The following is a 25,571-nucleotide window of genomic DNA, read 5'->3' on the forward strand; positions in this document are numbered from 1 at the left end:
TGCGTGTACTTAAGACATGACGCCGGGAATATTATAATCCGACCCGACGTCACTGGAGGGCTTATCCAGGAACTTCCAAAGCCCACGACGTTGGTGGCCAGGTCCGTTGGCTATCGCATCACCTTACATTAGCTATCATCGACAGCGAAAAACGATCTACATATTTCTCCCAATCTATACCTTGCCTTACCAGGGCCCGGCAAATTCATTCAGACACAGCTCGTCTGGAAAGTTCATATTTTCGACCAAATACCAGTTTTCGGCGGGGCGAGGCACCTTGGACCTATCTGCACTTAGCACGATAGTCCGCCACTACAAACGAACCATAAATCCACACAACCTCGCGCCGTTACGTTTGTCAACAACACCACTGCCTTTCATCCCTTCCATCGACGAGAAATATAATCTTTTTTGCCTCAACTCTATCCCGAGAATTTCATCGCTTGGTAGGCGTCATGGACGAGGCAGTGGGGGATTTCTGCGCCATCACTGGCGCAACTCCCCAGGTTGCACGACACTTCTTGAACCTTTCCGATAGCAACCCAAACCAAGCGATACAGCTGTTCTTCGACTCACCCGAGCTGGCATCTGCCGCGAACGAGGAATCTCAACATATACCACCTGCTCCAGCTGCTGCATCTAGTCGCCCTCCAGCGAGGAGTACGTCTGGGGGTCACGAAGACGAACATGGAGTCGTCCACCTAGACTCCGACAGCGACGACAATGCAATGGACGAAACCGATGATGATATCGTGGAAACGCATACACCGCCGGCTCCAACTTCAACGACGGCTCCACAAATCTCTGCGTACGAAGACGATGAAGCTATGGCACGAAGGCTCCAAGAAGAGATGTACGCTGGGGGTGATATGGGTGGAGACTTTGATGCAGATGGCGTGAGAGCCCCTATTGCAAGAACAACCGAGACACTGGTCGGGCCAGGTGCGGACTGGGGCTCAGAAGATATGCAGAGCAACGTCCTCCAGCAGATGCGTCAAAGGGCGGCCATGGCGAGACCAAGTAAGTTGATGCATGAAGGGATAACGGCCATTTCATTTCACTAACCCCATCCAGGAGGGAGGCCTAGCGTTTTCAACCAATACGCATCTTCATCTTCGATATGGGAAAATGCCGATGCTGGACCTGCGGCGCATAGAGAAGGTCTGGCTGCTGCCACAGGGGGTCAATCAGAGACATCTACGAAAGCTGCTAGACTTGCAGAACTCTTCCGTCCTCCATTTGAGCTTATCTCACGACTTTCTTGGGACGATGCGCGTGATCTGGGAAAAGAGGAGGAGAAGTGGATTCTGGTCAATATCCAGGACTCTGCCGTTTTCGACTGTCAGGCTCTTAATCGTGATATTTGGAAGCATGAGGGAATCAAAGAGACTGTCAAGGAGAACTTCATCTTCATGCAGTATTCCAAGGATGACCCGGCTGGGCAGCAATACATCCAGTACTACTTTCAGCAACACGAGGACCAAAATGCGTACCCACACATCGCCATTGTCGACCCTCGTACGGGCGAGCAGCTGAAGGTCTGGTCTGGTCCACCGGCTCCCAAGTCCATGGATTTTCTAATGCAACTCCACGAATTCCTTGACCGCTACAGCTTGGACGTCACGGTCAAAAACCCAGTCGCCAGGCGAAAGGCCGAGAAGCCTCCATCCATGGAAGTCGAAAAACTCACCGAGCAGCAGATGATGGATCTAGCACTCCAGAACAGCCTATCGAATGGTGCCGACACCGAAAGAAAGCACCACGATCCCGATGATCTGACCAAAAGCATCGGCGACATCAGCAAGGGCAAAGGGAAAGAGGAGGAAGAACCAGAAGCCCAGGACGAGGAAATGGAAGACGTCAACGAAGAGGTTAACGCTGCATTTGCAAGCATACCATCTGATCAGCCCCATACGGAACCTACCCCTGACCCAGTCACCACTACGCGCATCCAGTTCAAGCACTCCGGCGGCCGCGTCGTGCGCCGCTTCAACGTCGCGGATCCCGTGCGGAGGATCTACGAATGGCTTAAGTCGGACCCAATTGATGGCAAGGTCGGCGTCGCGTTCGAGCTCAAGAAGAGCATGGGTGGCGACCTCATTGAGATCCTGGACCAGCCGATCGCCGATTCGGGCCTGAAGAATGGGACAGTCATGGTGGAGTATTTAGAGGGTTAGTGGGGTGTGTGAGGGTTGGGTTAGATGAGATAAGGGCATTTTCGTGGGGTTTATGAATGGATGGATGGATGGGTGTGATAGGGGGCGTTTGGCTTGAGTTAATGATCACGGTCTAGATCTAGAATGGAGGAGAAAACAGTGAGATAGTTCATGTCATAGAGGGAAGAATGGTGATGGCCATACCTGAACCAGACCTGACTCCGAGCAGTGGAGAGTAGCTGAAGGCGCGGATTTCAACAGAAACAGATGCTCATATAGGCACAAGAGGCAGAAGTAGTAATATACATTATCTCCAAAAAATCTAAAGGAGTCGTAAATCATAGATTGGGGTATAGCAACAACAGAAGCAGTCAACGATGAAACACATGCCCTCCCGGAACCCACGTCTTATCCCTAACACAATACCACGAATCCGTCTCACTCGTCCCTCAACCCAAAAGTAAACAAAACTGCCCAGCCAACACAATGGACATGGTATATTTACCACAACAAATAAAGTAAAAACGTAAAAAATGCCAATCGTGCATTTTAAACCATCGATCGCAGAGGATTTACGGGATTTCCAACCGATTTACAGTCGTACTCATAAGCCCAGAATATCGAAACGCCAGTGGGGAATGCCACGCTTAAGCGTTTCAACTCCGATGCACGAAAACCCACCACGTTGCGTCAACTTGCACCTTCAGCTAAATCCCACTTGTATACCCAAACATACGCCGGTATAGTTTAGTAGATGCCCTGGATGATTGTTTACCTTTACACTCCTTTACACTCTCTCTTTGACTTTTGTTTCAAGTGGTTCTCCAGCGAATGTGTAGCTCCTTCCTTCCTTGTTCTCTCTGATCGCGGCAAGACAAGGCGCATCTGTCTGTCTGTCCGCTGCAAGTCTGCCCAAGATACCAACGACGACCGACTTTCTTTGGGCTTTGCTATACCGCCCCCGAGAACGATATATTCCACGTCCAATACGCGATTTCGACGCGTCAAGAACGAAAAAAGATACCAGCTGCGACCGAGCCTGAGGGAATACAGCAGGAAGCAAGGCGAACCCAGTACCCAGCTCCCCTTCAGATAAGGAAATCGCTAGAGTTACACAAAAAGCTCCACAACAGGGAATTCTAAATTCCCTAGACACAAAATCGAGAGAAAAACTTTGATCTGCAAAGATGACCAGCGGCATGGGAGGCTCGGTCGATCCTGAGACTCTCTACACGAAGCAGAATTGCATTGGTACGGAAGCATAGCTAATTATGCTTTTTGAAGCTCGTTGCTGACTATCTCCAGGCGGTGGGAGCTTTGGCAAAGTCTACAAAGGGTTAGTTGCCCCTCCGATTTAGTATAAATTATATTTGCTAAGTCCCAAGAAGTGTAGACAGACGCACCGGCCAGTCCGTCGCTATCAAGGTCATCGATGTCGAAAATGCCGAAGATGAGGTCGAGGATATCATACAGGAGATCTCGATTCTGTCGGAGCTCCACTCACCCTACGTCACACAGTACCACGGCTCATATCTCAGGGGTTCGGATTTATGGATCATAATGGAGTTCTGTTCGGGCGGGAGTTGTGCGGACTTAATGAAGCCGGGCGCGATACAGGAGGAGTACATATCGATTATCATACGGGAGCTGCTGATGGGGCTGGACTATCTGCATGGAGATAAGAAGCTGCATAGAGATATCAAGGGTGGGGATTTCATGCTGAAGGTTGAGATAATGGCTAATTTTATACCACAGCGGCCAACGTCCTTCTGGGTTCGAACGGACAGGTAAAGCTGGCAGATTTCGGCGTTTCGGGGCAGCTCTCGGCCACTATGACGAAGAAGAATACGTTTGTTGGCACGCCATTCTGGATGGCTCCGGAAGTTATCAAGCAATCTGGGTACGATCATAAGGCGGATATTTGGTCTCTGGGGATTACTGCGTTGGAGTTAGCGAACGGGGAACCGCCATATTCCGATATTCATCCTATGAAGGTTCTGTTCTTGATCCCAAAGAACCCTCCGCCAAAGCTTGAGGGCAACTTCACGAAGGCGTTCAAGGAGTTTGTTGAGCTGTGTTTACAGCGAGACCCGAGGGATCGGCCCTCGGCAAGAGACTTATTGAAGCACCCATTTGTACGCCGAGCGAAGAAGACTTCCTACCTTACGGAACTCATTGAACGTCATGAGCGATGGGCAATGAATCACAAGAGCGACGCGGAAGACTCTGACGAGGAGTGGGACCAACCTCAACAAATGAGCCAGGAGAGTGAAGACTTGTGGGATTTCGGTACTGTCCGGCCTGCTGGCGGGAAAGGGGGCAGTCGATTTGGTCTCGGCGCTATGGGAGAGTCTGCTACAAATGCTAGGTCTTCAAGGTCCTCGGAATCGGTCGATGACTACGCAGAGAGACCACGCGAACGATCACCAACAAAAATGAAGGACTCTGGGTATATTTCCAGCGTGGATACGGTGAAGGCACAGGTCCAAGGTGGGAGGCAAGTTTCGCCACAGCGACGCCCCGTACCACCGATGCCGCAGCAATCACCGTCCAAAGTCCCATTACCTCCGTCCCCAATAAAACCGTCACCGCAGTTTCCACAAACGCCGCGGACAGCATCCGTAGCACCATCAGAGGCGACCGATTCACCGGATTACGACGAGTCATTGCGCGAGCAGCTGCGCAAGGATATGGTTTTCCTAAACCTAGGCGCAACATCGTCCCCGCAGCCACCAACTCCACCACCGCGCAATATCGTGCTGCAGCCACCGCAACCACCACAGCTACACCTCAACGCACAACACCAACCCTCCCCCCCACCACGACCAACCGGCCAACAGCCACTCCCCCGCCTAACCCCGATGAAGCTCCCCGAAATCCCCCCTTTCCGCGGCGGCGGCGCAAAGCCACTCCACAACTTCACGAACCAACCACAACCCGGCCCCGCAACCTCTAAACCGCAACCCCTATCCCCCACCGCCTACAACCCTCCTCAACTCCAAAACATCCCCCCGCCGCGACAGCAGCAACAGCCTGAGCTCATCCAGCGCGCCCTCGCCCTCCCCTCCAAACTCCTCAACAAGCAATCCGTCGACAGCCTCCGGTGCGACACCCCCCCAACCTTCCCCTCCCCCGCTCCCGAATCCTCAGACGGCGAGCTCGACGCGCTGAACCACGTCATCTTCCCGGCGCTGGAAGAGGCGCTCAAGCGGCGCGAGGTGCATCTGCAGCGGTGGCTGCATCGGAGCGCCGCGGGGAGTCCGATCGCGACGCCGAAGACGCAGAGGGTGCAGGCGGGGCATGAGAGGATTAGGAGGTTGGTGTTTAAGATTGCGAATCAGTTTAAGGAGATTGATCGGATTGATCGGGAGGAGAGGGTGGGGATGGGGAAGGAGGTGGATGTTTTTTTGGAGGGGTTGTTAGAGGAGGTTTTGGTGAGGGTGGAGCCGTTGGAGGAGGAGGAGGTGTTGTGATGGGGCTTGGGGGGGGGGGTGGTTTATGAATACCCGTGATGATGGCTATGCTTGTGATATGATGGTTAGAAATGGGAATGGGCTGGGTAGGGGTGGGATAGTTGGATGGGGCTGGGTTTGGCGTCGGGAAGGGCGTTATGGGCGTCGAGGGCATTTTGGCCATGTGTGTTGACGGATTCGCATTGTTGGGGCACTCTTCTCCTCCCCCCTTTTTTTTGTTATGTTGGATTGGGAATGGAGACCTTGGTGCGTTTTTTAGAGATGGGGGAGGGGTTGGGATGAAGTAGATGGGAAATCAAGACTTGAGACATGAGGAAAGTAGACAATGAAGAACTTAGCGGCTCGTTTGATTTTGATCTTGCTATATGCATATCTGTCGTGGTTTAATATGGAGCGTGACTGTGACACTCGCATATCTTCGGAGTGTTTTTACGGCAAAAACAGCACATCCCCTCACAAACTACACCATAAAAAAACGCGAGTGGGTGTTCAAGAAAGGTTTATTGTGTATGTTCTTATATGACCAATCTCGCCCATCCAAACCCCCAGACCACCTCTCCATCACGTACCCCCCACCCCTTATTCATTTCCCAAAGGTGTATCGCTTGTACGGTCTATCTCTAAACGCATCAAACGATTCTATATATACACTCTCACTGTCGTTCCCGCAATGGCCTCAAGCCACTTTACATCTTATCGAGGACCGCGCGGGTGAACTCGTTCGTGGTGCTGTTACCGCCCATGTCGCGGGTGCGGACTTGTCTGGGGAGAGTGTTAGCAAGAGTGTGGTAAATAAGAAGGGGGAAGTGAAACATACCCTGCAGCAATAACATCGTACACCGCCTTGGAGATGCGGTTGGCGTGCTCATCAAGGCCAAGGTGTCTCAGCAGCATAGCGCCGGAGAGCAACATGGCAGTTGGGTTAGCCTGGTCCTTGCCCTTGATATCAAGACCGACGTGACGGCATCCGGGCTCGAAGACAGCGACATCACGACCCATGTTGCAACCTGGGACGATACCAGGGCCACCAACGAGGGCAGCGCCGACGTTGGACAAGATGCCTCCGTAAAGGTTGGGCATGACCATGACGTCGAATTGCTGTGGGCGGGAGACACACTGCATGGAAGCGTTGTCGACGATCATGTCGCTAGACTCGAGGGTGGGGAAGTCCTTGGCGACGGCGTTGAAGGTGTTGCGGAAGAGACCATCGGCCAGCTTCATGATGTTGGCCTTGTGGATGCAGGTGACCTTCTTGCGGTTGTTTGCGAGGGCGAAGCTGAAGGCGAACTTGGCGATGCGCTCGGACTTGGCGCGGGTGATGATCTTGAGCGACTCCACGACGCCGGGGACGGACTGGTGCTCTAGGCCGGAGTACTCGCCCTCGGTGTTCTCGCGGATGATGGCGAAGTCGACGTTCTTGTGGCGGGTCTCGTAGCCGGGGATGTTCTTGATGAGGACGACCGAGGCGTAGATGTCGAGCTCCTGGCGGAGAGCGACGTTGAAGGACTGGTGGCCGGAGCGCTCGACGGGGGTGTGCAGGATGCCCTTGAGGCCGATCTTATTGCGCTTCAGGGAGGCGATGGACTCGCGGAAGAGCTCCTCGGAGTGCTTTGCTCCGGACTCGAGGCCGGAGACATCGACTTGCTCCCACTCAATGGGGACGTTGTCGGCCTTGAAGACGGTCTTCACGGACTCTGTGATCTCCGCTCCGATACCATCACCTGGGATGAGGGTAACTGTGTATTTGGAACCATACTTGGTAGGCTGGTGGAGTGAATTGGTAAGCAAACGACCCTTTGACGACGTAGGGATCGGCTTCTAGTACCTTGAAGATATCACTCTGCACGCTTGCGAAAGACCTGCGGATCTCAGCAGAGGTGCTCGACGACGCGGAAGTGGCGTTCCTCAAAAGGCCCTGATAAGAGACGAGACGTTAGCGACAGAAGTTGATTTGCGCGATTTTCGCGCCATTGCCAATGGTTGAAGGGCAGAAATCGGATTTGCTTACTTGCGCCGAGCGAGCAGAGCTTCGGGACAGCATGTCGCAGGTGGTAGAGAGAGAGTTTGGGTAGGAATGTTGAACTGGCAATCTCTTGATCCGGATGACCGCGTGAAAAGTAGTTACAGCCTTTGGATATCCCGCAGTCGCTTAGTAGTTGGAGAAATCGTCACGTGTTGGGGTCGGCGTCTGTCGTAAACTCCTTGGCGTAAATTTCTTAGCGCAGCAACGTTCCTTTCGTCCATTTTTGAAGGCAATCCACATTTCTCGAGAAATGTGATAACGGAGAGAAAAGTGAGAGTAAATCATATAAAATAATAAGCATCAATTTAAACATCCACACCAAGGTAAGCTTATTTATTCGTTTATGTCAAAATAGTCACAGTTCACAATTATCATTTTCAACTTGAGAAGAAAAGAGCAATGGAGCCAGGCAGGTCAATTATAGACTTCAATCTATATGCCCATGTATATGGCTCTTTAGATAACAGAATTTTGCGTCCCAATACTAAAAAAACAGTTTACTACAAGTTAAACCAACAATTAGCGTGCTCTTGCGAGGCCACCCATGTATAATAAAGTCAGCCACTTTAATTTCGAGGTTTGGGCCGACATGCACACGCTCCCTCAATTAAGCATCAGAAGCCTGGCGCGGCGGATGATGGAGCGAAAGAAATAAAACGACCTTGCGCATGAGACTGCGAAAATATATCCGTAGGTTTACGGTATGAGTGGAAGATCAAGCTTCAACGGTCACGCAGTTGGGGTCGACTTTGCGGCAGTCGTAAGGCTGCTCTTCATGAAAATGATGAAATAGCCGTGGATCGGTGGGGAAAATAGCAGTAGTGGTGTAATGAGGCGGCCGAAAAATTCTCTTGGAATTCTGTTCCTTTTCCAAACCGCCGCTGGGAAGACAGTTAGTATCAGTCAATGCACAAGGAAACATGGTGAGCCTACAACTCAAGAGCCTCTGCAGCAGCCTCCGCAAGGGCATTTGCCTCACGCTTGGCCTTGCCGCATGGCTGCCCGGGGCGCCAGCAGAAAGCCTCAGCAACGGCCTCAGCATCACGCTTGACTTTGCCGCATAGCTGACCAGGACGCTGGCAGAATGGCTCGGGGGCGGGCTCGGCGAGGGCAGAAGCAATAGCATCAGCCGCGCGCTTGACCTTGCCACATGGCTGCCCTGGACGCCAGCAGAAAGCCTCTGCCTCAGCCTCGCGCTTGACTTTGTCGGCGATTTCAGCTGCAGATATGTCAGTATTGGTCTCTATTGAAGATGAAGGGAAAGGGGCAGACATACCATCAGCGACAGCCTCCGGCTCTGGGAACGCCTCGTCGATGGCGAGCTTGTCAAAGAAGGCCTCGGCCTCGGGGTTGGCATCAGCGACGGTATGGGCGAGAGCCAGAGCAGCGCGCTTGGCCTTTTCGCATATCTGGCCTGGACGCCAGCAGAAGGCGGAAGCTTCGGCTTCGGCAATGGGCTCGTCGAATGCTTCGGCTTCGGCAATGGGCTCGTCGAAGGCTTCGGCGAAGGCTTCGGCGGCTCGCTTGACTTTGTCGCAGGGCTGGCCGAGGCGCCAGCAGAATGGCTCGGCAGCGGCGATGGCGGCGGAGTTGACACCGGCCACGAGGGCGGCGACACAGAGGGTTGCGAGATACTTCATGGTATCGGGTGGTGGTGCGGTATCGATGGACTGTTGCTTTTGGATATGAATATTTGCCTGTCACGCAGTGACAGATTGAATTGTTGTTTGGTTGTTAGAAGTGGAGATGTTTGATGTGATGCAGGGAAGCCGAAACTGGAGGAGATGTCGAGTCCTTATATGCATTTCTCGACAGCGTGGCAATGGTCATGGCAATGTGTGACTGTTTGAAAGAATGAAGGGCGACTGAAGACCGAGGAATGGGCGGGCGATGTGTGCCATGGATCGTGCTTTGTCGATTTCCAACCCATCCTTCAATACGCCCCTCACAGCACAGGTAGTGCACATTCCATCGAGGCAGACACAGATGCTGATCGGCTGCAACATAAAGCAGATACAGGGAAGCCCCCTAGCGACGAGCAAGGGACATATCAAAAGATCTGCTCGGAGACGCTCTGGAACAACGGCAGGTAGGATGGTAGGTGAGGAGTCGTACTGACCCCAAGAGGCCCCTGGGCGCATCAGCATCAAGAAAATCCGACAGGAGCCCGAACAACATTTCTTACAACATACCTCTTTGGACCCGAACAAACGGATATCGACAGAACCACACCCTCTATTCAGTAGTGGCGTGCGTCTATGAATGAGCTCTGGGTCGCGGCCCCCTGCACACGAACTCTCCTTGTAGCCCATCAACCGTAGAACAAGCCCATACAAGCCGAGAGGCATCATGGGACACGTACTCTGCCTTGCAGTGATCGATGCATGATAAAGACTAAAAATGACAAGCTAGGAAAGGCTCTCATCCACGATCGACCATCGCACGCTATCGAGCGTGGGGGCTTTGTCCCAAGGTTGGCTGGGAGTGTGGTGTGTTGAGGGGTGCGCTAAGCCGGATTCTTTTGATACCCCGATTAGGAAATTCTGAGGCTAAGCGAGGTTTTTTGGCAGGGCAGTTACCAGATGCACCCGGGGAAGGGACAGAAGGGTCTCAAAGACAGGTGATGAGTAGCTTTTTGGCGGTGTGAAGGACGGAATGTAGGGGATTATCGAGGGGAGCTGTCGGCTGTGTTGGGGCTGGAAGTGAGCTGTGGGATAGGAGGTCAGCGCTGTTCTTGGTACTCGAGGCGATTACCACGGCTTCGTGGAATGAAACGCTGACTTGTTTGAGGCACGAGTAGCCTGTCTTTGGACAGTGGTCCGACGGGTTTGTGGATGTCGCCGCCGCCTAGAATTCACCAATTGTTGGATGAGGCACAGAAGGCGCATGGAACAGGGGACCTGTCCGGAACAGCTTGTTCTCTACATCAGCCACCACGCAGGAACCCATCGAGTACCAAACTTCGATAACACTGGGACAAAGGCCGAGTCATGTTGAGTGGTGGGATGAACAGTCGTTGCGACACGGCGCTGAACAGAAACAGCAGTGTCCTCTGTTTGGGCAACAACACGACTGGGCTGAATAGACAACTTGTTCTCCCGCATCAATAACAGCAACACGGAAGGCGGCGTTGAACAGACAAACTTGTTCTCCGCATCAATAACACATTCCCGAGAACGCCTCGAGTACCAGACTTGGAATTCAGCGGGCCAAACGACCCCGAGACTCGAGTTTTCTGACTCCTCGACATGTTGGCCAATATTGTGCTCCTTGATTTGTGACTATCTTCAATTCTTTTGTTAGTTCCTGTCTCAAACACATGTGAATCCCATCATCAGGTCGCAAGTGCCTGAGTCAACTCAGTAAGGGAAGTCAGGTGGTATGGTGGTTTCGGTGTAGAGAGGAGGCCAACAGCCTGGTTACGTTGACCCCTGGCTGAGCCACCCCGCGTCTCTCCCACACCACACCGGTGACACGGCTGGAGGGGGATAAACTGGATGTTGAGGTTCATTCAGGAACAGACCCCCCCTTTCCAGAAGACCTTGTGTTGGGTAAAGGTTTAGTGAGATCCTGCACGAAGGTTCACGCCTCAACCCTTGGGCCATAGACGCCGTTTATTCGCCCCCTGCCCCACGGAGAAAACAATAATCCCCCATCCTCTATGACCTTGTGTTGGGAGATCCCGCACGAAGTTCCCGTCTCAATGCCCCTCAATAATACGCTCCATTTAGAATGACCCTGCACTGAGATCCCGCACGAAGATCACCCCCCACCCCTTGGTCAATACACCACTCATCAACCCCTCCACAAAACAAACGCCAGCCTCGAGAGATCCTGTACACGCAGTTCAGAAAGACCCTGCGGTGAGATCTCGCTGATCGTCCCTCTACCCTCGACCAATACACAACCTGTCACCCCCTCCAACAATAAACGCCAGCCCTGGGAGCACCTACACACGGTGCACGTCTCAATAACTCCCATCCGTTTAGCAAAACCTTGCATTGAGATCCCGCACGAAGGTCGGGACTCCAACAGAATCCCTTTTCTGTATGACCCTGCGTTGGGAGGCTGAGTGAGATGGTGCAGGAAGTTCATGCCTCGGCTTTTGATCTAGATTTTTGGCCCTTGATCCTTGGTCTGTAGAGACTGTTTGATATCATTTGATACAGATACCGCTAGTCTTGGAGAATGCTGTATCGAGTTCACGTCTCAACAGAACCCCTTTTTCTCTAAGACCTCGCGTTGGAAGGTTGAGTGAGATCCCGCACGAAGTTCACACCTTAGCCCTTGATCCATACAACACTGTTGTAATCACCAGAACGCAGGAAACCGCAGCCTTGAGAGATCCTGCACGCAGTTCACGTCTCGACAGAACCTCCTTTACTGAAAGCCCCTGCCTTGGCAGATTCTTCACGACGTTCACGCCATCGTCCTTGATCAATGGACTCTTGATTCATAATTACCACTTGCCATACCCCCATTGAGGAAGCGCAGACTCTGAGAGATCCTACGCAAAGTTCACACCACTCCCTTGATCCACGAATACAATTTCGTATCACCTGACGCAGGAAACGCCGGCCTTGAATATTACTCCATAAGCGCTCTTCTACCTTGGCACCTCTATAGTACAAGGCAACATAGTTCCTCCCCCCCTCAACCCATCCCTCTACTCCTCCATCTTATCCCCTTCCTCCCCATCCTTCTTCTCCTCATCCTTCTTCTCCTCATCCTCATCCTCCCCCTCCAGCGCCTCCTTCGCCGCCTTCTCCGCCTCCGCCAACAACTCCCTCGGCACCTCCTCATGCCTCCCCTTCGTCGGCCCATCCAACGCACTAATCCACGTCATCTCAAGCTCAAACTCCTTATCCTTATTCTCCTCATGTGCCACATAGATAATCCTCGCCGCCTCCTTGACTCCCTCTGCCAAACTCAGCCCACCACCCGCAAGATCAAGCTTCTCCAGCTCAGCCTTCGCGCTCTGCCGTCCCTTCCCCGTAGCAGCACCGTAGTACCCCCAGTACTGTCCGCTGGGTTCAATCATGTACAGCGCGGGTCCGCCGTACGTCTTTCCCTCTGTCTTGCCGCCGGCGCCGGAGGCGGGACCGTTGCCGACTTGCCCGTCGACGGGGAGCTCGACTTCGGAGTCCCACCCGCCCAGGATGGCGGTGATGCCGAAGGGGCGCACGGAGGAGTACAGGGTGTAGGCTTGGAGGTAGCCGCCCATGCGGCTGGCGAGGTCGGCGGTCGAGATGGGCGCCTTGTAGACTTCGCGCCAGGAGGCCGCTTCGTCGCGGGCGCGCGACGTGAAGTGGCGTCCGTCGGGTACTAAGCCTGATGAGACCTGAGGGGGGAGGGGGTTAGTATATGTATTTCTCCAAATGGGGTTGTAAAGTGTGTGAAGGGGACATACAGCCCCCATGTGTCTATCAATGGTGGCGATGCGTTTGTTGGCTTCTGGCTTCAGCAGCTTGGATGTGACGAGCTTCTCGACGGCGAGGACGACGCCGTCCTTGCAGCGGACGCCGATGGAGGTGCCGCCATTCTCGACAGCCTTGACGGCATATTCGACCTGGAAGTTGCGGCCGTCGGGGGAGAAGACGGAGTTCTGGAGATCATAACCCGTCCCTATCGAGGTCTGGCAGCTTCAGGTCAGTATATATCATCGTGGCATGGGGTTGCGGGAAGCTAGGGTGAAGGGCGGTGGGGAGGGCTGGCTGACCATGATGTGCAAATGGTGGGGGGGAGGAGTAGATCTGCTTGTGGGTTGTGGATTGTGATGATTGAGTGAATTAGAAGGAGTGTAGTTGTTTTGAGTGAGGTCGGGTTTGGAGGAGGTGAGCTTCTCTTTGGAGCTTCAGGCAACACAACTCGATGCGCGTTGGCCAGTGCGCTAGATCTTAGTTGGACTAGCGCAGCCTTGTCGAGCTCTGTGGCTGGTGAGATGAGGCTGAGGTTGAGGCGAGGCTCGGGGTGTGAATCACGTGACGATGATATATGTTATACGCATATAAAAGTATAATATTATGAATGTGCACAATAGAGCAACTTAGTCTACACTTAGTCTACATAACTTTCTAGTTTCATCCTTAATCCTTGAGCAATGAGGAGTTGGACCGCTAATGCCTATGAATTGCTGGCCTATCCTGCCCAACCATCCCTGAACGTCTAATATATAATCTCCCAACCCAACCCTCCTCCCTCCAAAACTCTTCTCTTCCTCCTTAATACATCTCAACCAACAGTTCTTCTTTGCTTCCCTCCCCGTCGCAAATACTCTCAACTATATAGCATAGTCAAAATACAAAAAGAAACCCAAAAAAGAAAACAAGAAATCTTGCTCCGTTCCAAAGTCCGCTGCGCTCAGCTCTTTGCGTCTCCTCATCACTTGCACACACATCTAACATTCAGATCTCTCTCCTCGCTCTTCTACTCCCTCACCAAGCAAGTCTGCACACACCCCCCGCTTCTCACCACCCACAAGGTCAGCACCAAACCCTCCCCGCACACCTACTGACCCCCCCTCACAGTCTCGCCACCATGGCAGCAACCCAAGAAGAGCTCTCCGCCCTCTTCTCCCGTACCCTCTCCTTCCAACCCCCCGCTCCCGCCCCCGCTCCCGCCCCCGCCCCCGCCCCCGCCCCCGCCCCCGCACCCGCGCCAATCCACCAAACCACCCCTCCCACCGAAGCAATCACCTACTCCATAACGCAACACTACCACCACTCCTCTCACATCACCTCTCAACCCGCCCCCACCCCTACCCCCGCCGCACCCACCACCGACGCCCACACAACCTCCATCATCCTCTCCCGCCACGGCGTCGACGCCACCTCCCTCTTCCCCTCCCAACTCGCGCTCTTCCAATCCGCCGAGCCAGCACAACAAATGCGTCTCGTCGAACTCTGGCGCATCTCCCCCCCAACCTACGGCGGACACGCCCTCGCGTCCGAACAGCCTCAGTGGCCTGCTACGAGCGTCGCGCAGGAGGAGGCAGCGGCGCAGGCGAGGTATGAGCGCGCTATGCTGGAGGAGAGGGCTGCGAGGCACCAGGAGGGGGGGGGGGATGATGTCATGAGTGATGGGGAGGCGAGTAATACGCCTCTCACTCCTATTCTCGGCGGGGGAGATGGACGTGGTGGGGGTGCGGTGGAGCCGTATATGACGTCGGGATACGAGGCGTTGGCGGCGAGGGAGTATGAGATTTCGGCGCAGCAGCCGGCGAAGGACGCGTATTCGCATTTTGGAACTGCGATGGGGAATGCGCCAGCGGTGGCGGCGTATAGTAGGGCGACAGATCCAGTGTATGCGGGTGTGGCAGGGGCTGGGTGGGCGACTAGGGGGGAGCAGGAGCAGAGGGCCGCGATGGAGGATGCGTATGGGGGGTTTGTGCAGAGGGGGTATGGGGGGGTGTGTTTTGGGTATACGGGGGATCAGGAGATGTTGTAGGGGGCTTTAGGGGTATTTTGTTATTCAAGGGGTGGGGTGTGGGGGGCCATTTGGCACATATTGCGTTGTGGTGTGGTGTGGCATGTACGAGAGGAGATGGGGGCCGGTGAAGGGATAAGGGGTATACTATATGTTCTCCGTCGGGGTCAGGTTATTTGTTTCCTTGCGTTCTAGTCAGCTTTACAGCTTTACCTCCCTCTATGTTATTTGCTTGCTTTTGCTATTTGGTTCTTTTAAGGAGTCAATTTGCTGGGGACCGTTTGTTATTCGGCCCGAGGTACGTCGTCTCCCTCCTTTGCTCCCAAACTATAACCATGCCCCGGTCCCCCAAACAACCCTCGTCTTTCTTCTTTCCTTAGGTAGACTATGCATTTACGTGTAGGAGTTGGGGGTTATTTATTCTCAATATTTATTTTTAATGAGAGTTTTCCAATAACGTATTTCACAAGCAAGTCGGACACACAAGCAGGTCGGACACAAAAACACCAAAATCCGAGTATTACTACTATTACACTACCACCACCCTACATAATGACCCTTATTCAATTATAATTGATTCCTAGCGCCTCTCGCACGTACGGGCATTATGCCCTATAGTGCCACATACCCCATAGCGCCGCTGTCGGCCTGTAGAACCCACCCGCTAAGTGGTCTTACTTGCCACCTCTGTACGGACTTGAGCATTAACCTCAGCACTCTAAAGGATATCCTCTACGTTTCGTACAGGCTTCCCCCTTGCATTATACGCCTCTTACGCTTCCTTTCCCTCCTCTTTTCCTGTTCATTTGCTGCTTGTAGAGCCTTAACTTCTGCCTTAAGTAGAACAGCAGAATGCATCATAACTTGCGCCCCCTTAACAAGGTAGTTAAATAGCATCATTAATTAAGGTAGGAGCAGTTCTTAATATGCTCTGTTTGAAAATCAAGCACCCTTATAGTTTAAGGAGACTTTGAAGTCTAATTGTTACTCTGAACTATTAGAGGAGTGAGGAGTTCTTAAGTATAGATTTAAGTAAGAGAGGACATTCTACAGCTTATACAGAACTAGTCATATAGCTTAGAATCCGCTCTTGATGTTCTACTTTATAAGCGTACATTTAAATGCTTCTTTAAATGCAAAGAGGAACTTAAGCTTTATAATATGGTTGAGCCTGTTCTATATGAAGGTTTCAATCTGACGTCTATACGAAAGCTTTGGTAGAGCAAAGTAGCTAAAATTAAGTAGCTAAAGAATATACAAGGAGTGTAGTAGCATATAGAGGGTGATTATCTTCTGTTCTATGTAGCAGTGTTGAAATTAAGTAGAGAGGTAGCTCTTATGTCTATTAAGAATAAGAAGGCGATAGGTTCTAATTGTGCGAGTGCTTGTATGTTAATCAATGTGTTAAATCTACTTATACCTAGTTGAATTTGAAGTCTACCTATTCTCACTTAGTATAATAACCTAATCATCTAGTAATCCTAAGTCCTCATACTAAGCAGAGAGGTGATTCTACCGTAGACGGCTCGAGCAAGAGCAGACAGCGGCGTGAACGGGCGTTAAACGGATTTTTTTTTGTAGTTCCGAGGTTGGAAGAATAAATGGAGGGGCTGAGGACAAATATCTATGTTATGGTATAGGCGTTATAGGTAGTTTATATATCTCTGATTTATATTCCATAACAAAATCATTTGCACACCTCCATTCTTTCGACTACAAGGAGATAGTCTTCATCACAAACGTCGACAGGTTTTGCCTTAACGAATCCCCCCCCTAGCACTTCTCAGAACCCCGCAATATACCAAGGGGTGGTACTAGGGCAATAAAACCCAAAACAAATAGGGAAGGAACGATCTAGGTAGATCAGTTACCAGATATGTGTTTTTTGAACCATTCCTTCCTATCCCATAAAACCACCTAATATGCTTCCCCGAGGGAAGGAACGACCTAGGTAGATCAGTTACCAGATACATATTTACAGGACTATTCCATCCTATCCCGTAAAACCGCCCAAATATGCTTCCCTTCCTTCCCCTTTCCGCCTCTCCCCACCAAACATAATACATACACATAATACCACATCACACAACATCATACCATAAAGTCGATAAATAACCTCAATGGATAGAACAAATAAATCTTCTACGTGTATATACCCCTCCTCCACTCCTCCCCGGCCTCATAAAAACCATCACCCACCACGCTACGCCAAACAAAAACAAATAAAGACGCCTAACCCCCCCCTCCCCCCTTTTGAACCCCCCCCTAAATAAATCTCAAAAAAAATAAAAAAACATCCAACCACCAAACCACCCCGCCAAAAAAGCTAAAGAATTTCCAAAAAATAACAGGACAACGGGTTTACATCCCCCCATAATACTCATCCGCATACCCCCCCTGGTGTCCCATCTGTCCCTGTCCCTGTCCCATCTGCCCTCCCACCATGCCCCCCATCTGTCCTCCAAACCCTCCCTGCCCCCCCTGCTGCTGATGCACCCCCCCGGCCGAACTCCCCACACTATATGGACTCGTCCCCCCCTGCCCCTGCCCAGGTACTAGGCCCTGCATCTGTAACTGCAACCCCCCCTGCTGCGCCATCTGCCTCCCCCCACTCCCACTCCTATCCCTCACCATCCCCATCCCCGCCACCACTAGTCCCTCGACTCCCAGTCCGCTGCCGCCGCCATTAAACCCACCACCGCCAAGACCCCGCGACGTCGTCGAAGAAGCGCTACTAAACGGACTAGTCTGCTCTGTCTTCATCTGTTGCCCTCCCGCCGAGAAGGGAAGTCCATTATGCGACATCCCCGCAGACCCTCCCCCCGGCACACCAACACCGAGGCCAAACCCATCGCCCATCCCCGCCCCGCCATACTCAGCGGTAGGGATGTAGGGTTCGGGTGTCAAATTCTGCTGCTGTGGGACGAAACCGAATCCCTGTCCCGACGTCGATGAGATATCCGACGCGGAGGTGTATGCGTAGCCACCCCCCGGGGTGACGGAGTGTGGGCTATACGACGGGAATCCGGATTGGTCGACAAGCGGCGTGTGTTCGAGGGGCGTGAGACCATTGTACGTGGTCGCTGAGCGGAGGAGGTCGGCTTGCTGCTGTTGGTGCTGTTGGTGCTGTTGTTGCATATGCTGCTGCTGCATATGGTGATGTGCCTGCATCCCCGCATTGTCACCATACGGATACCCCCCGGCGCCCATGCCCCCAAACTGCTGCTGCTGCTGAGCAGGGTTCGGGAACATCCTATCGCCGCCGTAATCAGTCATCCCTCTTACGCTATTCTGCGGGAACCCAGCCATACCAGGCGGGAAGTGTGCGAAAGGCGGCGAGATGCCCTGGCCGTGGTAGAGGTTATTCCCCGCTGGCCCGCCAGATTGCGGACCCGTCGGAGTGAGCGGGTGGTGGTTGCGCACCGGCAGCGCCTCGACGGGGGAGATGATGGTGTTGGCATCTACGGTCCTCTGGTCGACAAGGCGCAGCACGGGGAGGGATAGCTGCTCCATGTGCTTCCCCAGATGCACCGTGAGTTTCTTCCAGCTGGCGAAGACGCGGCCGCAGAATTTACACGGTTCGTCGATGGGCCGCACGGAGGTCTCGTGGTGGCACTCGGCGACTCGCGCCCAGACTTCCTCTTCCACGCCGGTAGCGCGCCGGATGGCAGACTTGGACTTAGTCTTTGGCTCAGGGAGCTTGTGCTCGCGCACGAGATGCTGCAGGAAGTTGTCCTTCCGGAAGCACTTGTGGTTGCAGTCTTCGATTTGGCACGTCCACCACTCTAGGTGTCGATGTCGCTCGTTCTCGTGCCTCACCCAGTCCGCCTTGCGCTTGAACGACTTGGGTTCGTGGCACGACGGGTAGGTGCACGTGAAGGGCTGCACGTCTTCGTGGACGTGCTTCGTCCAGTCCGACGGCTTCTGGAACTTCTTCACCTTGAAGCAAAGCTGGCACTCGAATTCGGCCGGGAGCGAGACAGCGGGCGGTTTGGGCACGCCGTCAGGGAAGCTCTCCGCCCCGAGCGCATTCTCGGGGTTCGAGTCTGACCCGTCGCCGTCGATAGGTAGGGCCTTGTTTGCTCCCGCGCGGCCCTTCGTCTTGGCCTCGTAGTACTTCGTCGCGCCGCCCATAGACAGGCAGAACTCTGAAGCATTGCAGGCACGGTCGCTGATAGCGCCCTGGTGCTTGATGCGCCACCCGAGCAGGCACTTATACCGCACCATCTGCTGGTGCGCCAGGCGGTCCACCAGGTACCCTGGCTCCATCATCGGGTTAAGCTTGCGCACATGGTCGCGGAAGCCGTCCATCGTAGCTACGATTGGGGTATCAAGGTCAAACTGCAAGTCGCCATCGTCGGCAAGGTCGTCATCATCATCATCAGCATCCAAATCCATATCGCTCACATCATGCATCGGCTGGTCGTCAATTAACCCATACCCCTCATCGCCATCAATCGGCGGCGAGCTGAGAGTAGGCACCGGTGGACCGCCCATCTTCATCCACTGGCCTGCTATACCCGTCAGCCCAGCCTCCGTGCCGAGCTCACTCTTACTCCTACTGCGTCGGATGGCATTGCCCACGCCAGTGAAGAAACCCCCGACCGAGTTCGTGCTGCCTACCGACGCACGCCGGCTATGGCCATCCCCTGGCGTCAACTCCCTCCCAAAACTCGTAGTCAGGCGCGGCGACTGCGGCCGTACCCTGGTGCCGCTAGGTGACCGAGGTGGCGCGAGTGTACTGGTGGTGTTATTCTCCTTCTTGCCTAGTGGCGACGCAGGAGGGCGCCCACGGTCGACAGCGTCGATATTCCGGTTGCGCTTCAGCTTCCCGGACTCGCCGACGCTCTTCTTCCGCACGACGTTCCCAAAAGCATTGTTTATCGTGGTCAGGATGCCGGGCTTCTTCTCGTTCCCCTTGCCGAAGGACAGGCGCTTCAGCAAGCCCCCGCTCGTGATAGCCTCGATCTCCTTGACGCTCGGTGCACTGAGGCGACGCCGTCGAGTGCCCCACGTCGCGGAGCGCGAGATGATGGAAAATGTGTCCGCTGCTGCGTTCCACTTCTCCATCATCTCCTTCGCCGTGGGGCCCTTTCCTTCAATCGACGGGCTTACAATATTCGGGAAAGTTGCCGCATCACTAAAGTGCCGCGACTGCTGCATCAGCACCACATCCTCATCCGTGATATTAGATGCCCCCTTATTGAAGTAGGTCTGCCCATCCTGCAGCCTGTTCTCGCGAATGCTCGCTGTCGGCGACACTGGCCTTATATTGTCCTCCTCTGCCTCGGCGTCTAGGCCAGTTGTCTGGATATGCGGCGGCTCCGGGGCCAACGACGAAAACCCATGCGGTGAGTTCTGGCTATGTGGCACTGCGCCTGTGCTCAGTGATCTCCCGCGATTAGGTGCTGGCGCAGACAGGCCAGCAAGTGGCGGGCGTGTCGGCCTATCGTCCTGCTCATCCGAGCTGTCGCCTGCCTGGGACCGCCACTCTTCTACTTCGCGCCTCTTGGCCTCGATCTCCTCGCTGCGCGCTCTATCCTTGAAATTCGGGATCTCAGCATCCGAGAAGGACTTCCGGCGCACCGGATCGAAGCCTCTGCGCGCGCCCCCTTCGTCCTCGTCGACTGAGGACCCGTTCGAGCTCTTCGCGATGGAGATCTGGATGTTGTACGCGCTCGAGTGCTGCGCATCGCGCGGGGCGAAGTACCCCTGCAATCCACGGTCGCTGGCTGCACTAACCGTAGTGCCCTGATCCTCTGGGCCAGCAGAGAGCTCCCGCTCCTCGGTGCTGTTCCACGTGGTCAGGGTCACACGTGGGCTATGCCCGGCAAAGGCACCCATACTGTTTGGGATGCCCTCAGCGCTGGTGTGGCTCGTGTTGCCGCTCATATCAGGGGTTGCCTGCTGCTTCGCCGTGTTAACAGAGAGGTTGAAGGAGGATGGCGAGGATGCGCTGTTCAGTCCGTCTTCTGGCGCCGAGGCGCGTGGGATAAACGTCTTCACTGCAGGAGGTCTATTCGAATTGGGCGATGACTTCCGTGACCTCGTGGGGCCGGGCGTCATCAGCGGTGCGGTCACAGCCGGGGGTGTACCAGGCGTGGCCTCGTCGTCTAGGAGCGGCTCAAATTCCAGCCCTGTCGTCGTCGGCGGCGACGGTCCCTGGGAGTCGGAGCCAATGATGAGATCCTGGCCGTCTGCGTCGAAGTTGACGCCGAAGAACTCGTCGGCGCCGTAGTCGCTGAACTCGCTGTAGCCGCTGTTCTCGGAGACAGGGTTGCCTGGGGTCAGGGCGGAGGGGCTCCAGGAGCTACTGTAGTGCTGGTACTGGTAGGAGGAGAGGTATGCGGCGTCTAGGGGCGCGGCCGGGGCATGGCGAGGGTAGTCTAGCGAGGAGCCGTCGAGCTGGCACGGGTCGATGGAGGGCGAGGGGGTTGCGCGCGGGGCGACAGTGGAGGACATTCTTCGCGGAGGGAAAGGAAGGTGGACGGCGGGACGGGCTGTATATAGATCCGTCTTTGGGGTTTATGCGCGGGAGGTCAGAGAGCGGTGGGGGTGGTGCACATGGTTTCGCAACCTTGAGATGAGCTGGCGCCCTGCGCGGTGGGTAGTGGAGGTGGAAGTCGAAGTTGGAGTCGGAGAGTTGGATCGGAGTATATAGCTTCACGTATAGCTTCACGTGTGGTTATGCGCAGATGGCGTCGTGTACAATGGAGGAGAGTTGTTTTTAGTTGGAGAAGGCGGAGAGGTGGATATGGAGGAGGTTGAAGTGGAATGGAAGTGGAAGTGGAGGTTGAAGGTGGGAGGTTAGATGCGGCGGCTGGCTGGGTGGGTGGGAGGAGGGAAGGAAGGGACAGGGCGGCGATGATGGTGGGTGGACAGGCAACAGGTACACCTGTCTACTATCCCCATGGCATCACTCTACCTAGAAGCAAAGAAGCAAGAAGCAAGAAGCAAGAAGCAATATTATACTCTAGAGTGAGTATCCGCAGTGCACTTCCCTCTCGCACCTTCCCCATCGCAACACAGCCTCGTCGGTCTATCGATTGACCCATGATCGACTCCAATATCATGATCCATTTGTATGTAACTGACCTCCTGTCCCTGTCTCCTGTCTCCTGTCTCCCGTCTCCTGTCTCCTGTCTCCTGTCTCCTGTCCCAAGTCCCCCGTCCTGTCTCCTGTCCCCCGTCTCCTGTCTCCTGTCCCAAGTCCCCCGTCCTGTCTTCTGTCTCCTGTCCCAAGTCCCCCGTCCTGTCTTCTGTCTCCTGTCCAAGTCCCCCGTCTCCTGTCCCAAGTCCCTCGTCTCCCCCCCACCTCGACAGGGCAGGAAAGGCACTCTACGCCCTCAGCCTCGTGCAAAGAGGCTAACTGGCTGTCTCACCGAAACCTGCCCTGCCCAAGGCCGACACAGCCTTCGCCGACACAGCCTTCGCCGACCCAGACATTCCGCCAAAACCAGACAGCTCAGCACCGTGCTGCACCACTCTCAAGCCTCGTTAGTGGTGGTGCAGGTGGACGTGCAGTAGTGTTGATGCAGGTGCAGATGCGCAGCGGGGAGCTATATATCCCATCCCCATAGATGCCTCTCCATGTGTTGTTTGATGACGAGGGTTCGAGGTTTGTTGTTGATGGGTTCGAGTTTGTTGTTGATGGGTTCGAGGTTTGTTGTTGAGGGGTTCGAGGTTTGTTGTTGATGGGTTCGTGGGTTCGTGGTTTCGTGGTTCAGGGCTCAATGGTCCCTTGTCCCTTGTCCGCGATGCCGTCGTGGTGTTGGATTGGATTGTCAACTTCATTGTCTCGTGGTGCGAGTCATGTTAGGGCACTTGGCGGGCCGTAGTTTTGACGTTTGACAGTACAGGACTTCAATCCCATACCACCATAAACATGCCACCATCCAGACAACAATCCCACCAACTTTTCCAACATTACCATTTCACTCCCTTACCACTCTTCTTCTAACTCTACCACCCCCCGATTTCCAGCCGCACGCCCCAGCCCCCAAGGCACACCACCACCACACACCCCCAACCCCGCCTATTCTCCACCCAGTCGGCCTCATCTTACGCCAACGCAGCACTCACGGCTTCGAGAACGGCGAGAGAAGAAGGCTATGGGGGAGACATGATCGTGGTGGTGGACTGGTGATGTAACGGGAGGTAGGAGACGTGCGGTGTTGTTGGGGGGGTGGGAGTTGTGGTGCGCTCAGGACTTGATGGAAGGGAGGGGACAATTAGTAAACAGATATAGCTAACGGAGGAAAGAACGGCCAGTGTGAAAGAGCAGAGAGAGCGAACTAGCTCATATATAGCGAATGGGGAAAGAACGATCGTCTAGCTAGGTTTCCCAATATCACAATACTCCCCCCCTTTTTAAACATCACAACCACCACCTAAACCTAAACCTTCAACTCCCTCGTCTCCCCACCCCCACCACCAAGACTCCTCTTGCTAACCACCCTCAACTCCCCCGCAACCATCACCAGCGCCTGCAGCCCCAAAATAACAGCCAACGTAACCAGCGCCCCAATGACCCCCGCAACAGGCAGAGAAACTGGCCCACCACTTCCACTTCCACTCTTCCCATCACTCGACGATGCGTCGGCGACGCCATCGGTCGATGATGAGGTAGAGAACTCCGCGCACGCGCCATCGGTCTTGCCGCAGGACTTGCACCAGGTCTCTTGGTCACCAACAGCGAACTTCCGCATCTCGCTCACAAAGGTCTTGTACGGCAACACCGTCTCCTTCTGTCTGAATAGCGGGTATGCCGTCTGCCCAACATACGCAGCCGATCCATTGCTCGCCAAGAACCTAACGCTAATATCCTCCTCCGCCGGGAAAGAGCCCGCCGCAACAGTCTTGGAGGTGAACATCTCAAACGTCATAGAAGAAGCATAATCCACAACACCCATGAAATCCTCGTTCGCAGCCGGCAACTGCGCCAGCCCAAAGAAAGAGAGGAAGGTACCGTAAGCGCCGAACTGGATCCCCAGCTTCGTCTTCCCCTTCGACGCCAGCGTGGCGTTGAGGTGCTCCAGCACCTGCGCGGCGAGGGTGGCGCCGCTGATGGCGCGGATGGGGGAGGAGGCGTTGAAGGCGAGGCCGAATTCGTGGGCGTCTGCTAGGGTGCGGAGTTGGCTGAGCACGTCCTTGGTGAGGAGGGAAGAGGAGGGGATGGTGGCGTTGTTGATGGCGGCGACATGGATGTAGTCGTAGATGGAGTAGGCGTTCTTGAAGGTGAGGTAGTCCTTGTCGAATGTGCTCGCGACGACGGGGGCGAGCGCGGCGTAGAAGGCGCGCGTCTTCTTGTCTAGTGCCGCGAACTCGGCGGACGAGAGGTACTCGTTTGAAGAGGTGAGGGCGGCGGGGCAGCCGCTGGCGCCTTGGAGCCAGGGGGAGTTCTCGGAGTCGGCGGTGGGTTTGGAGGCTGAGGTGGCGACGTTGACGGGGATGAGCTGGTAGCCGTCTAGGGGGGCTTCGATCTTAGTGCCGTTGGCGAGGGTCTGGGTGTTCAGCTCTGGGCCGACGGGGGGGTAGAGGGCCTGGGTGAAGCCCTGTGCAGAGACTTGGAGGACGGTGTCGACGGGGGCTTCGACGGAGAGCTGGGCGAGGTTCACTTTGGACGGCGCCATGCCGGAGATCCCTGTGGTGGCATCGGTGATGTATTTGGTGCGGAAGTAGGACCCGGCAGCGTGGACTTGGGTGTAGCCCAGGTCGGTGAGGTGGGTGGGCGTCCAGGCTTTGGAGGTGCGGTCGCCGTGGCGGTGGAAGACGTAGATGCCTAGGGTGGTGTCGGCGGCGTGGGCGAAGGGGAGGAGGGAGAGGAGGAAGAGGGGGGTTGGGGCGTGCATGGTGGGTGGTGGTGGTGGTGGTGGTGGAGGAAGAAAGGAAAGACGAGATGTTCGTTCCACTGGCACCTACATACGACTCGGCAGCAGATTGGATGGGGTCCCTCCTCACGTGGCATGTCTGTGATATCTCCGGACCTCTAAGTTAGATCCCACGCTTGTAGAGATTAGATAGTATAGTTTGCAGCGTAGTGTGTATCGTTGACTGCGGGGTCAATCGAGGCGTGGTGTGTCTGTTGACGGCTTCTGATGGGCGGCTTAGAAGGGCTCTGATGGCTGGTGGTTGGCGTGGTGGTTTACTAGTTTAATAGCCGTTTGATGCACCCACCAGCCTTACCAGCCACGCCCAGCAAATTTTGTTTTAGCCATCGTCCCTTCTTCCTTCATCAACGAGCAGCGCAGGCGCCGGGGGCTGCTGTGATGGCTGGGAAGGAGCGGAGGACGGCTATGTCGGCCAGGGAGGGGGTGGGGGTGGGGGTGGGGGTGTTTTAATCTGGCAAGAGTTAGCGGTTAACATATCTGATTGGAGTGGATCTCATGGGTTATGCCTGTATGGGCAATTGGCTGTACGTAAGTCGTTTATAACAGTGTTACGGATCCTGCGTGGAGATGCGTGGAGATGATGTGTGGAGATGCGTGGAGATGA

General features: G+C 54.6%; 10 protein-coding genes across 10 annotated transcripts; 5 read left to right on the forward strand and 5 right to left on the reverse strand.

Moving 5' to 3' along the window:
- Nucleotides 1-11: 11 nt before the first annotated feature.
- On the forward strand, nucleotides 12-2,462 carry VC83_06939 (uncharacterized protein). Its single transcript, XM_024470519.1, has 2 exons — nucleotides 12-1,020; nucleotides 1,075-2,462. The coding sequence occupies exons 1-2, from the start codon at nucleotides 456-458 to the stop codon at nucleotides 2,175-2,177; spliced, it is 1,668 nt and encodes a 555-aa protein (XP_024322135.1). The 5' UTR covers nucleotides 12-455; the 3' UTR covers nucleotides 2,178-2,462.
- A 448-nt stretch (nucleotides 2,463-2,910) lies between these two features.
- Nucleotides 2,911-3,252, forward strand: VC83_06940 (uncharacterized protein; the record flags this gene model as incomplete). Its single annotated transcript, XM_024470520.1, has 1 exon — nucleotides 2,911-3,252. One exon carries the CDS (start codon nucleotides 2,911-2,913, stop codon nucleotides 3,250-3,252), a length of 342 nt encoding a protein of 113 aa, XP_024322215.1.
- Nucleotides 3,253-3,343: 91 nt separating this feature from the next.
- On the forward strand, nucleotides 3,344-5,629 carry SPS1 (putative protein serine/threonine kinase; the record flags this gene model as incomplete). Its single annotated transcript, XM_024470521.1, has 4 exons — nucleotides 3,344-3,407; nucleotides 3,462-3,492; nucleotides 3,545-3,861; nucleotides 3,912-5,629. 4 exons carry the CDS (start codon nucleotides 3,344-3,346, stop codon nucleotides 5,627-5,629), a joined length of 2,130 nt encoding a protein of 709 aa, XP_024322216.1.
- Nucleotides 5,630-6,111: 482 nt separating this feature from the next.
- Nucleotides 6,112-7,732, reverse strand: IDH1 (isocitrate dehydrogenase (NAD(+)) idh1). The gene is made up of 4 exons (XM_024470522.1): nucleotides 7,638-7,732; nucleotides 7,455-7,544; nucleotides 6,447-7,393; nucleotides 6,112-6,391 (listed from the first exon to the last, which is right to left on the reverse strand). Exons 1-4 carry the CDS (start codon nucleotides 7,668-7,670, stop codon nucleotides 6,316-6,318), a joined length of 1,146 nt encoding a protein of 381 aa, XP_024322213.1. The 5' UTR covers nucleotides 7,671-7,732; the 3' UTR covers nucleotides 6,112-6,315.
- VC83_06943 (uncharacterized protein) lies at nucleotides 7,733-9,292 on the reverse strand (the record flags this gene model as incomplete). Its single annotated transcript, XM_024470523.1, has 3 exons — nucleotides 7,733-8,533; nucleotides 8,586-8,871; nucleotides 8,929-9,292. The coding sequence occupies 3 exons, from the start codon at nucleotides 9,290-9,292 to the stop codon at nucleotides 8,368-8,370; spliced, it is 816 nt and encodes a 271-aa protein (XP_024322214.1). The 3' UTR covers nucleotides 7,733-8,367.
- Nucleotides 9,293-9,702: 410 nt separating this feature from the next.
- VC83_06944 (uncharacterized protein) lies at nucleotides 9,703-10,000 on the reverse strand (the record flags this gene model as incomplete). Its single annotated transcript, XM_024470524.1, has 2 exons — nucleotides 9,703-9,783; nucleotides 9,845-10,000. The coding sequence occupies 2 exons, from the start codon at nucleotides 9,998-10,000 to the stop codon at nucleotides 9,703-9,705; spliced, it is 237 nt and encodes a 78-aa protein (XP_024322219.1).
- Nucleotides 10,001-12,318: 2,318 nt separating this feature from the next.
- On the reverse strand, nucleotides 12,319-13,476 carry VC83_06945 (uncharacterized protein; the record flags this gene model as incomplete). Its single annotated transcript, XM_024470525.1, has 3 exons — nucleotides 13,372-13,476; nucleotides 13,063-13,287; nucleotides 12,319-12,993 (listed from the first exon to the last, which is right to left on the reverse strand). Exons 1-3 carry the CDS (start codon nucleotides 13,372-13,374, stop codon nucleotides 12,319-12,321), a joined length of 903 nt encoding a protein of 300 aa, XP_024322220.1. The 5' UTR covers nucleotides 13,375-13,476.
- A 277-nt stretch (nucleotides 13,477-13,753) lies between these two features.
- On the forward strand, nucleotides 13,754-15,635 carry VC83_06946 (uncharacterized protein). The gene is made up of 2 exons (XM_024470526.1): nucleotides 13,754-14,097; nucleotides 14,180-15,635. The coding sequence occupies exon 2, from the start codon at nucleotides 14,190-14,192 to the stop codon at nucleotides 15,096-15,098; it is 909 nt and encodes a 302-aa protein (XP_024322217.1). The 5' UTR covers nucleotides 13,754-14,097; nucleotides 14,180-14,189; the 3' UTR covers nucleotides 15,099-15,635.
- A 3,634-nt stretch (nucleotides 15,636-19,269) lies between these two features.
- VC83_06947 (uncharacterized protein) lies at nucleotides 19,270-20,289 on the forward strand (the record flags this gene model as incomplete). Its single annotated transcript, XM_024470527.1, has 1 exon — nucleotides 19,270-20,289. One exon carries the CDS (start codon nucleotides 19,270-19,272, stop codon nucleotides 20,287-20,289), a length of 1,020 nt encoding a protein of 339 aa, XP_024322218.1.
- Nucleotides 20,290-23,473: 3,184 nt separating this feature from the next.
- VC83_06948 (uncharacterized protein) lies at nucleotides 23,474-24,928 on the reverse strand (the record flags this gene model as incomplete). Its single annotated transcript, XM_024470528.1, has 1 exon — nucleotides 23,474-24,928. One exon carries the CDS (start codon nucleotides 24,926-24,928, stop codon nucleotides 23,474-23,476), a length of 1,455 nt encoding a protein of 484 aa, XP_024322211.1.
- Nucleotides 24,929-25,571: the final 643 nt, after the last annotated feature.

This window comes from Pseudogymnoascus destructans (genome assembly GCF_001641265.1).
Source record: "Pseudogymnoascus destructans isolate 20631-21 unplaced genomic scaffold scaffold_17, whole genome shotgun sequence".
Lineage (NCBI taxonomy): Eukaryota > Fungi > Ascomycota > Leotiomycetes > Thelebolales > Thelebolaceae > Pseudogymnoascus > Pseudogymnoascus destructans.